The sequence below is a fragment of the Paralichthys olivaceus genome, chromosome 21 (assembly GCF_024713975.1).
Source record: "Paralichthys olivaceus isolate ysfri-2021 chromosome 21, ASM2471397v2, whole genome shotgun sequence".
Taxonomy (NCBI): Eukaryota; Metazoa; Chordata; class Actinopteri; order Pleuronectiformes; family Paralichthyidae; genus Paralichthys; species Paralichthys olivaceus.
The window spans coordinates 15544575-15557165 of NC_091113.1; the positions used below are offsets into that span (position 1 = coordinate 15544575).

At 39.9% G+C, this 12591-nt stretch overlaps 1 protein-coding gene across 1 annotated transcript; it reads left to right on the top strand.

Moving 5' to 3' along the window:
- The first annotated feature begins 291 nt into the window (after window positions 1-291).
- Window positions 292-10912, top strand: LOC109626688 (glucagon-like peptide 2 receptor). Its single transcript, XM_020082819.2, has 13 exons — window positions 292-888; window positions 3029-3122; window positions 3211-3315; window positions 4272-4393; window positions 5111-5217; window positions 5687-5843; window positions 5999-6158; window positions 6536-6596; window positions 6691-6757; window positions 7099-7187; window positions 7553-7691; window positions 7788-7829; window positions 9040-10912. Exons 1-13 carry the CDS (start codon window positions 805-807, stop codon window positions 9406-9408), a joined length of 1596 nt encoding a protein of 531 aa, XP_019938378.2. The 5' UTR covers window positions 292-804; the 3' UTR covers window positions 9409-10912.
- The last annotated feature ends 1679 nt before the right edge of the window (window positions 10913-12591 follow it).

A 12591-nucleotide genomic window follows, 5' to 3' on the forward strand; every position in this document is an offset into this window, starting at 1 on the left:
GATAAACAGAGAGAGGGGAGGTCAGCGTCTTTCCTCTCTGTGGACAGTGCAGGTGGTATTTGCTTGTGTGTTATGATTATTTTAATATATGTGATTTTGTTGAAGTGTGTGTTATGTGCTCATAATGGCTGTTTGTACATTAGTGTGCCCATTTGCTCCCGTGTGGCCATTTTCCTGCACAACAAAGTTAGTCCAGTTATGTAGCCGGCTCTCCCCGGGCCTTATCTTGATTGGTTGGGGGAGGACGGGGTGGGAGAGGCGATCTGTCGTTGACGATCCACATGCGCTCTCAGTTGCACTGTGTCTATAGGGAGCGCACACACCTCCTTCACAGCCTCAAAGGTCCTAATGGACCGGAGGACTGGTACTGCAGACGACTGGTGGACTTCTTCAACTAGGACAACCCCTCGAAATCAAATCTGTCATTAGGAAGCAACTTTTTTGTCAAATCTGAGTTAAACTGACTGAACCCTTAAGTAGTTCGGAATCTTGGGAGATTGTTGAGAACGATCAAGAGGATTTTCAGGAGCCACAAGGAAAATTGGGTAAACTGAAGGTTCCCAGCTACATCAGGCATCACAAGCTGGAGAAGAACTTCTTACGGTCTGGAGAATCATCCATTCAATTCTGACGAAACCTTTCTGGAGCAGACTGAGAAGAGGTCTAGTTCAAGTTATCTAAACCTGTCATAGCGCGTGGATGAAAGGAGTTAAAGAGGGGATGAGGCCTGGTGATACCATGCAGGGGTGAGGAATGAGGGAGGAAACCAGCTGAGAATTACTTCCAATGTAAACACTTCACACCATGCCAACCCTGCTGCCAAGCTGGCACAAGAGGACCTGGACCACCCTCCTGCTCGTACTCCACCTTGTTATCTTCAGCCACCAGGTAAATGAATACTTTACACAAATGTAAGACCTTTTATTTCACCAGCATTTAGTCTGAACATTACGTAGCATTGGATGTTAAAGCTGGATGAATTCTAAAATTCCTTAAATCTTTGGGAATTTTTATTTTGAATATTGTGAAGAAAAACGTTTTTTATTTCATTTGTTGTATGAGGCACGTCTTAATGCAGAATTTCTCATGAAAGACGGCAAAAAAAAAATGCTGTTATTGACTGTGGAGAAATAAAAAATACTTTTTAAAATATTAAATGTGTATAGAGGTTGGTGTACAGCCGGTCCCCCAGCTCATATGCCTTTTCTGCAGTCTCTACTTCTGATATTGCTGCCTAAAAATACCAGTTTAGTGACATGTTTCGAAAAACAACTTGGTATCTGCTTTGGAAATCAAATGAGTAGTTATTTCTTCTCAGTGGATCAGCAAAAAAAAGCAGTGAAACACTTAAAATATTAAATGAAAATATGTTCAGAGAGCCCCTAGTAGTTTTTTGTGCAAATTCACTTTAATACATGCAAATATTCAGGAAGTTAAGATCCTGCTGCTGGATATGAGGCAGGTTTAGTCCCTCGGGAGACAACAAAGAGAGAAGGTTGACAGTGACTCTTCACCGGTGATACCGCTCTGGACGGGGTCGGGCCCGGCTGAATTGAAACGTCGTCTGTTGGACAGCTCACATGGAAAATCTGTGCGACCCTGGTGGCAGGCGAACTGTGAGGCTGACGAAACAACAAATACTGTAGAGGTTGCAGACTTCAGCTGCTTTCTCACCGAGGCATGAAGATCAGAAATCTACTGTCCTAAGCCCGGAAAGATAAATGGGCGAAGTGGCAGCTGTGGTCTGCAGCTTCCTTCTCAAATTAAATGCTAATTTGTCTCACTAATGACAGTAAATTAGAGTAAAATCATAATTTATAACCGAACACTAATAGGATGGCTGTCAAATACAATAACCTCGAGTTCAGGCCAGAAACATGCATAATGTTTATGTGAATAAACAGAGAGTATTTGCATCGCTGCAGGCACGTAACATGCAAAAAGCCTGGCAGATAAATGGCCTGCATCAATTACAGATTACACACAGGTGATCGTGTTTCCACAGTAACACTATAGGGTCCTTATTAAATACTACCACCAAGTGGGTAAATACAAACACTGCAGCATCCACACACTGCACATCCCTTCAGAGGCTGCACATACAAATGTGCTGCTGAGCAAACATGCTGTTACACAGTGTGACTAAATCAATTTACGTTTTTATATCACTGACTTAATTTTATGCAGATAAGATGGTCCCTCTTGATATATATATATATATATATATATATATATATATATATATATATATATATATATATATATATATATGTATATATACTGTTGATATGGCCCATGTACCCTGACCGCAAATGCTAAACCAAAAGGAGACGATCTACCGACGATCCTTTATTATCCTTTATTTGTCCCGCCCTTCCAGCTGTCGCTTAGCAACAGAGCTGCATTGTTATCGCCCGTTGTTTGTTTCGTAGCTGCTCGGTTGAGCTGATGGTTGATATACAATGTTTGGAAGTCTTGTTGCTTGCTGGCATCTTTACCTCTTTGAAAATGGTTTGTCACTGAAGTGCAATGAATCGTGGGATAGGCTGGCCCGAGAAGGATCTCTAAATTCAACTCAAAATTTCAAGAAGACTTAAGGCACTAAAACTTTTTTCTTTTAACAATGTTCTAAGTTTTAAAGAAATAAATAACCTATAGCTGTGCCAACTAATTATAATAATCATATATTGTATATATTGTTATATTGTTATTATATATTGTTATTTTGAGCTATAAATACTGAGAGCCCTATTGTCACTGCCCACCAAGGTCCAGGGGGCTTAACCAATATATTCTAGATATGTAAACATGACATTTTTCTCTATATTTTAAATTTCTTATTTACTTGATATTTAATGTGTGTGCATGTGTTTTTAATGTGAAAACAGCTTAATATGTTTTACAGTTAAGAGCAAAAAATGTATTTTAGATAGATAGATAGATAGACTGACTGATTGATTGATTGATTGATTTTGTATTTACTAAATATTCTACATCATAACTCCTTCTTTTGGAATCCACATGGAAGGTGACAGGCTCGGTGCTTGAAAGTCTGATAGCTAAACGGACTGAGTACTGGGAGAACTGCAATAGAACTCTGGTGCACTCACTCCCCAAAACAGGTGAGCTATTATTATCTTTTATTTAAGTCTGTCTAGCTCTACCTGTTCCAACCTTCATGAGATCCTCTCACTTTTCTTTTCATTTCAGGAAACTACTGTAAAGGGACGTTTGACACGTTTGTGTGTTGGCCTCATTCATCTCCAGGGAATGTGTCAGTCCCCTGTCCTTCTTACCTGCCATGGATCAGTGAGGGTAATGTTAGCAGCTAATGAATTAGGTCACGAATTCAAGATTTCACCGTTGCGTTGACCTTATTACATGAATGGCTCTTTGTGCTCCTCAGCCTTCCTTTGTCACTGCATTCATTTGAGTACGTCACAAGACAGACTGCAGCAGTGGCTATAGTCACATGAAGAGTTTAAGTCTTGTTAAATGTTTAATTACACACTCAGGTTTTCTGGCACATTATCTGTCGATGTCATTTTGATCCAGATTAAAAAAAATTCCAAGAAATTTAGTTCAGCTCCCTGACGTTTCATCTTGTGACACCACAAGTTTGACTTATGAGTGGCTTACTTTGAAATTTGCAACTTTCATATTCCCCTCTCATGAACTGTGGTGAAACTGCATATCAGGAGTTCAACATTTTAATTTGTGCAATACGTTATGGTCAAATATCAGCCTCAGCTGTGGTTTGTGTTCAAGGTGACAAATGTTAGCATGCTAAGAAACGAAGATGATGATGAGCCAACAAACTGCTGAACTTTATTGATGCCACTAACCTATTATCATCTTTTGTATAATATGCACTTCAATAAAGTTGCATCTTACCTGAAACTATTTCAGTTTGGGGTTTTAAAACCGGTGGAATTACTTTGGAGGTAATGAAGCGTAAACACCATAATCAGAATAATGTTTTATTCTGAATAAAGTCAATAGTCGGAATATTAATAATAATAACTTTATTTGTATAGCACTTACCTAATCAAGGCTACAAAGTGCTTAACAAAATCCATGGAAAACAATAAATGAACTAAAATTCAATTCACTTAATTTTAAGAGCCTGTCTATCTCCTGAGCTACAGCCAATTTTGGTTTTAACATTATGATTTAAAAAATAAACTAGCACAAGTTAAAATGATTTCCTCCCTAGTCGGTCAGCTTATCCCCTGCAAATGCATACCAATGCTTCTTTCAATTACCTGCAGATGACTCCAGGAGGACACACAGAGAGTGTTTAGAAAATGGGAAATGGCGACAGAGGGAGAATTCCTCTGAACCCTGGAGAGATGACGCAGAATGTCAGGAGGACCAGTACTTTAAGGACAAGGTGAGGAGGAAGGTGTGGAATACTTCAGTTCTCTCTAAAGCCCATTTTCACTGGTCCAAAGACCCACTAACATCTGGCTTTTGTCTACAATGGGACTGGATACAATCTGCATTCACTCCCGCGTCAAATGACCTGACACAGGTTTTTATCGCCTCAGAATTTGATCATCAGTAATAAAAACGAGACAACATTCGTGAACACGCTTTTCTTCATCTAAATGCTGATGCTGCACCTTTGCTGGTGCAACGTTGCGATGCACATTTAACTTCTAGGCGTTGTGCACAAATAACCGTGAAGGTTTGTGTACTTATAGTTTTTTTTACATGTTGGGAACAACATGCTACAGTGTTTTTCTACGTACTGTGCAACATGCAACACTGGCAAGACAGTGAGAGGTGAGAGCTTCTCAGTTTCAAGGGCATTTGTGTTGTCCACCATGATTAACTGGGGGAAAAAAGATAAGGCATACTCAAACGCCATTTTTAGAGGCTATACTCTCATAAATTTTGATGTAAAAGAGGAATATGTTTTGGAATTGGAAGCCAAGACATGAGGTTTGCAGTCCACCACTAAGGAGTAATGAATTTGGAATATCCATTCTACAATGGGGTATTTTCTAGACATCTGTCCCATAAGGTCTGACTTTATTCAAAAGATCTGAAGAGATGTTCTGATACCTGCTTTCATTTCAATGTGTTTGCACATGTGTGTGTCCAGGAGGATGAAATGCTTCGCCAGACAGCCCTCAGGCTCATCTCTGTTATTGGCTATTCCCTGTCCCTGACCTCCCTCACCCTGGCCACTCTCCTGATGGGCATGCTCAGGTCAGTAGTCAACTGGTGGTGAAAGCGTTTCCTTATACAAATACAAGCTCATTGTCATAGCTTTGAAAGGTAACGGCTAAGATCTGGAACAACTGAACAAGTCAAGTCGGGGCAAGAAACTCAAGCAGTAGGATGATTATACATTTATGAAGAAAAGTTTGTGTCACTTGTGAAGTTGCAGCTTCATTCTTATAGTCAATCACTGAGGTATGAGACAGTATACTAGCTTTAAAAACACAGTGTCTGAGGAGCAGCACAGGAAGCACAGAGGGATGGTTACAAATCAATGGAGATCAATAATAATAAATGACTTTTTAAAGCCTAAGAGTCATTTCCATGTAGATGGATATAGAGTATCTCGATCATTTGTCTTTCCGCTTCATGTCATGACACATGGCCTTAGTAATGCTTTTAAAGTTGACCAGGATCAATTTGTTTCCTCCAACTCTTCCTGTATCTGCTTTAACAGGAAGCTCCACTGCACCAGGAACTACATCCACATGAATCTGTTTGTGTCGTTCATCCTGAGAGCCGTAGCTGTCATTTCCAAGGAAATCGTATTATACATCATGTATTCCAACCTGCCCAAGGACGACCCCGGTTGGAAGTCCTACTCAAGCTCTCCAGTAAAAAAAATCTCTACTTATTATTAGTAGATACTTGAGAACAGTGCTTTAGTAATAGTCGTAGTATTATTATAAATACTGCCTATGAATTTCAAGCAGTTTGAATCACCTGAATGATTTGCAGGACTGATTTATCCTTATGTGTTCCTCAACAGACAGCGTTGATGTGCAAATTCTCCAAAGTGTGCATGGAATACTTTGTGGCCTGTAACTACTTCTGGCTCCTGGTGGAGGCCATCTTCCTCCACACACTCCTCTTCACCGCCGTGCTGACTAAGAGACGACTGCTGAAGAAGTACATGCTGCTGGGATGGGGTACGCTGTGAATGGATATTGATATGTATGTGTATGTGCTTGTGTACCACTCTTACGTTTTGAAGAAAATCCCCAACTTATTTATTTATCTTCCATTATTGTACTAAACTTTTTGAGTTCTAAATACAAAGAACCTGTATTTTCTACATGAAGACGTTATCACTCAACATTATCGACTGTGTTTGCCCTATGCAATTTTAAAATGTGTAATATCTGCAGAGCCAGAATTTCTATCTATATTCAACTGAAACACTAAATCACCTTTAGGACTTCCTTTTTCTAGAAACATGAAATCCTACAAAATTTTCTACACACACATTGTGACTTTAAGAATAAACAGCTTAACATGTTACATTTATGCTTTTATTACATTTCAGGAACTCCAGTCTTATTTGTGACACCATGGACAGTCGTCAAGATTGTATATGAAAACACAGAGTGAGTATATCATCACGCACATTTCAATAAATGTATGAATTAATTCAAATGTTCTGATCATTGCTTGACTATGGAAACTTCTTTTATTCTCAAGATGCTGGTCAATCGTGAACCGATGGTTCTGGTGGATAATAAGGGGCCCGATTACTTTGTCAGTGCTCGTAAGTGAAGTTGAGCCAATCCTTGAAGGCCTTTACAAGAAGTTACAGCTCATTTGTTACAAATACATTATGTTACTCCCATTATGTTGCTCTCATGAGTTTGTTCTCCTCATGGTACCAGACCTCTCGTGAATGTTACTTTGGTTTCACACTCTGTTAACGGCTCCTGTCTTGTGACGGCATGTGATATTGAATGGTGAAGCAGTCACAAGCATAACTGAATGCTAATTTCTCGGTACACAAATACACTGATCATTCTCAGATGAGGGTTTTTATGATAATTTAAACTCATCCGACTTTTGGATACATTTCCTTTAATAATGCATTGATGTTTGTTGCAGGTGATATTCTTCATATTCATCAAGATCCTGATGCTGCTGCTGTCCAAGCTGAAAGCAGATCAGGTGAAATTTACAGACTACAGATACAGGTATTTCCCGTTCCCTTGATTCACTCGTGTAACTTTGTCCAAGTCCAAATGTCAGGAAACAAGTGCTGAGAGCTATTCCCTCGATGGTGTATTTCAATGGTACAGTAAGTTTCAGTTTTAACATTTATATGTTAATAACTCTAACGTACAGCAGAATTAAAATGTCAACCCAAAAAGTATTGGGGCCTCTTCACCATAAATGTCACCACCGGAGGGAAGGTCATGCATACATTTACAAAACCCTGCGCTTTTCTCGTTTGTCATTTTCTCTGCAAATACTGTGCAAGAGTTACAACCTTTCCTGAATTCTTGTCTTCTCCATTAAGCAACTGTAATCATGGCATGTTTTTGTTTATGCCCCTCAGCTTGGCAAGAGCAACACTGGTCCTGATCCCTCTGCTGGGAATCCATGAAGTGGTCTTTACAGTGCTGATAGATGAATGTGTGGAGGGCAACAGTCGCTACGCCAGGAACTTCCTGAACCTCACCCTCAGCTCTTTCCAGGTTACAGCAGTAAAGTTAATGACATACCTGAGAAGAGTTAGTTTTTGGTCTAGACTCACATAAACCTCTCATTTGTAATGTCTGACCTTTTTTTAGGGTTTCTTGGTTGCCGTGCTGTACTGTTTTGCTAACGGAGAGGTATGTGTCCTCCTTTGCATGCTCTGAGATTTTTAATGGATGAACCTTGTTGTGTCAGAATTGTGTATATGAAGCTTAGGAACAAGCTGAAGAAGTCAAGTCTCTTTAACACTAATCAATATGTTAATGCTAACAATGGATCACAGGGACCATGTGTAAAAGCCTCATAGTCACAAACCCATGGACAATTACCAGCCATTACTGATGATAGCCTTAGCTCTAAACAGGCCCTCTTACCTCATTGTTATGGTTTCAGTTCATAAACTCCACTCACATTAACCTTGTTCCCAGCAGCAGCAGCAAGATGTTGTTTTATGTTCACACAATCTTCTTAAACTGCTTGTCCTGCACTAAATGGCAGACAGACAGAGAGAGCCACATCCTAGTGAACCCAGTGGAGCTTTTAGCCTCCAAAGAACACTCTGAAAATCAAGAAAGGGCAAAAGGCCAGTGAATATTAGGCTTATATTCCATAGATTGCTTGAAACCCTTCAAATTCATTGTGATGTTGCTTAAAAAAAGTGTGAAGAGATAATTGTTTGCTAATGTGATCAGCATAATACATTTTTAAGGTATGCTACAAAATGCTTCTTCCTTTGCCACAGTGTGACCAAAAGAAGACAACCAATCAATCGTGTTTTACACAAAAAAATGTGGAAAAACATATGTAAAATTAAGAAACATGTTGTCCAGGCGACCATAGTGTGTTTCCCGACCTGTGAATAGCAGCACACATCTCCAATTTGTACAGCAAGGTTCAGCGTGTAGAATTTATTGACATCTAAAGGTGAAGTTGTGATGTTGCAGCTGAACATCCCTCACCTCACCCCTCAGTTTGGACTTCTGTAAAAACCATTAAGGCCTCCATAGAGAGGACCCGCTCCTGATGTAAATATAAAGTTTTTAAATATAAAGGCTCATTTGAGGGTAAAGAAAACACCTAATAGTACAATTTAGATGAAAAACACTGGTGAACACATCACTAGGATTATTTTATATTCAATTTCTGCCAATAGATCCCTTTCACCTAAATTCTTAACACTCATTCTGGCGTGGCGCTCACTGGTGGCCACTTGAAGAAACAATCCCCAAACCAGAGCTTTGCAAAATAAGATTGGTGACATCATTTCTCCTGATGGCCAGCTTGCTCCCTATGAAATTGGAATTTCATACAATTGTCAGTAAAGCTGTAACTCTTATTTGTATTTAGGTCCAAGCTGAGCTTAAGAAGCGCTGGCAGCTTTTCCTGTTCACCAACCACTTCCAGGTCAGGGGCTGTTTTAGGGGCGCGCCCCTAAAGCACCTGTGGAAGTGCACCCGAGGGCACCGCCCCCCGTGTGCTCGGCAGAATGACTCTTGCAATGAGAGTGGCACTTACACAACTCATCCACACCTGCATCAGGTGGCTGTACATGGAGGAAGTGGAGTGCTTGGATTAGGAGAGGTTAAAGGTCAGGGGCTAAAAGACTGTGACATGACAGGGCTTGACCTTCTCACCAGGAAGAGCCTGTCCAGTAGCGATGGGGAGATGACGCATGGAGAGACCATGGAGGAAATTCTGGAAGAGAGCGAGTTCTGATTCCTGTTATCCTCCTGGTACTTCAATTACCTGGCTCGTTGCTTACTTGCAAACATAACTCAGTGATGTCGGGCGTACCTAAGGCGATGTCGAGGGTCGACCAATCATATTAGATTTTTTTTAAATTGGGTAAATCAATACCTATTGGCTGTAAATAATAGTGAGAGTGTCTGGGGCGCAGAGAACTGCCCCATGGCTGCCAAAGGACCCACATTCACATATATTTTGGCATCACCCCACACCCAGAAGTATTATGTATGTAGACAAAGGTTAACCAAATTAACTTATATTCAATGCTCACAGGGGCTTACAGGTGACCAGGAGCATTGTGACTAACATATAATTATATAATTAAATTATGTTTAACATTTTTACACAGGATACCTAAGTGCAGATTTACGCTGCCATTTCAAGTAACTGACTGAGATACATTTGGACTGAAACAATTTTTGGTTGAAATGCTTTTGTGGCCAATCCTCAGGGCCTCTGGGTCTCTGCAAATGCAGAATCAGGCATGTGTAGTCCACCGTGACTACTAGTCACATAAATGTGAACAATCCCATTGCTTCTTCAGTGTGATGTATTTCTTGTTTGTTGATTAGATGGGACAGTTCAAAAATATTTTGATTGCTTTATTAATTGGATTTAGTTTGACCTTTTAGATGATCTCTGTTAATAGACCATTTTCCTCCAGCTATACTCGACCATTTCATGTGTAGATACACACTGCACAATGGGACTGGAGGTGGAAGAGGAGAGGATGCCTCTGGCGTGGGGGTCAACAGGGGCCCAAAAACAACATTTTGCCCTGGGGCCCCCTTTCAGGTTAATCTGGCCATCCATTCTTCCCCATGAGATGACTGAAACATCACATCATTTAGTGAGGAATGTTGGGAATTCTAATCATTCCATGGGAATTTGAGGGAGTGCAAGATAATTCGGCAACTGAATCCCTTTATGAAATACATTCAATCAGAAACCAGACTGATAATTCGGACAAATAGAAAGTGAAGACATTTACTACTATAAATAATGCAATCATATATTTTTGCCACGATCCAGGCCAATCATCTACACAAGCTTAAAACTAGTATCTACAGTTACACCATAACATACAATAATTCTCATTTCAGGTAAATCATGTTCACTTTTCATATCTGTATGTGCACAGTGAATCTCCTACAATACCAATGCTATTGCAGTGTTCAGTTTTTTTCATAGATTTGTGCTTTATTTATACTATGAAAATGAACATCATCTGATGTCAGGCCAGTTATACTGTAAGTATCCATATGACGCGACATCTGTATTGAAATGTGCGTATAAATACAATGTATTTGTTGTCTGAATGTAAATAATGAGGCTCTACGTGCAGCAAGTTTTAAAGTTTTACATGTTTTTACGAAGCTTTAAATGTATCAAAGAGATTATTGTAATATCACATGATTTGCACATGTAGTCTAATAGCAATGGATGTACACAAATAAAACTATGGTTCAACTATTAGGATCATCTCCTTATTCTGCTTCTCCATCGATGGCAAGTGTTGAATTTGGTGCAATTTGAACACAGGATATGTTGAATATGAATAAACTATGAATAGTGACAAGACCAGCGTCGTGTAGCAGCTTCCGGGTTCTTTCATTGAGTCCTGCTGGTCTTAACTTTCTACAGCTCAATTACTGCCAGTCACTTTCAGAGTTTCATAAAGAAAGTTCCAACCAGCTTTACGCAAACAGCCCATTCCAAACAGGTGCAGGTAAAACACTGCATGAATAGGAAAAGTAACAAGAGCGCAGCTTGACTCTCTTAATTCTATTTTGGGGATCAAGTGAATTATCTGTACCCATGAACCTCTATGGTAGGGAACAATCATCTCTTTAAGAGGCAGGGACAATAGTGTGTAGGAGGCATGTCTTCCTTGTGCAGGATTTGGAAGAAGGGTACAGGGTCTAACCACCAAAAACATATTGTTAATTTGTCTGCAGAATTTCTTTAGAGCCAGCTCTTAATTGCATTGCTCTTAGCACAAAATCCAATTTCCACCATGTTTTATATGGTGACGCTCCAATGCTTTAACAGCAGCAACGGCCCACAGCTCTCTGACCTCTACACCCCAGTAGCTCCGGATTGCACCTCGCAGCCATTTGTTCCCATGTATTCAATCACGACGATTGATTGTGCCCCATGACCATCGACCACCGTGTTTGCTATAAATTCTGACGTATCTTCAGCGCGCCTGGAGCGAACCCTTTCCTAAGCACACGATACAGTTTATTTATCATGGTTTGTTACACGATAAAATAGTGGCGGAATTACATCATTAAAATGGCCTCCCGTTTATTCAAGTAAAGATGTGTGTGAGCTGAGAAGAGAAAAAAGCAGAGAAGACCGGTGTTATGATGTAGAGAGGGTGCTCTGACTTTATAACCTTTTGGAGAGCAGCCATTCTTACCACCACCTGCTGTTTGTTGGTTGGTTGGTCGGTTTATTTGATGTAAGAAAGCATTTTCTTGATGAAAACATATCTGGCATATTTTAGGACTGATTTTGTGGGTGCAATTTTGTGCAGCTTGTTTGAATTAAGGGGTTTATTAGGCCTCGGTGGAGGTAGGCGCTCTACTGAATGCCAAAAACCGGAGCTCACATTGTTAAAGGAAATGATAAGAAAATTCCTGGATCCAGACCCAGACCAATATTGCAAGGATTTTTCCTTAACCCACACTTGACACCAACTTTTGAGGTAATTCAGTCCAGCAGTTTTTGTGTAATTTTACTCACAAACAAACTAACCAACAAATAAAACTGACAGGGGTGAAAACATAACCTCTTTGGCAAATGTAATGAATACTTCGTAACATGGATATCAGGCTTGATTTCAGATGTGGCGAGAGTACATAAATTCCTGATGTTGAGTTATATACAGATTACAGTTTTACAAACAAAACATGTGGTGATATTGTACAACATGTTGCTTTATTCTAGAGTCAACTACAAAAAAGCCAAATAAAAACTTGAGCTCCACCTAAACCAACAAAACATTAAAATGCTTCCTACACATTCATGCATGGCTGGTGATAATTCAAGACAATGTTGAGGCAGGCCGGTGCCCTATCTAGCAATGTCAAAGAAAGTGAACAAAACAATTCTGTCTCTGCTCGTTTGTTTGATTCTGCTCTAATG

Coding starts and splice junctions, on each gene's coding strand:
- LOC109626688 (XM_020082819.2), top strand. CDS start 805: ATGCCAACCCTGCTGCCAAGCTGGCACAAGAGGACCTGGACCACCCTC. Junction 6,159..6,535: donor GTACATGCTGCTGGGATGGG/GTACGCTGTGAA, acceptor ATTACATTTCAG/GAACTCCAGTCTTATTTGTG. Junction 7,188..7,552: donor TTTACAGACTACAGATACAG/GTATTTCCCGTT, acceptor TATGCCCCTCAG/CTTGGCAAGAGCAACACTGG.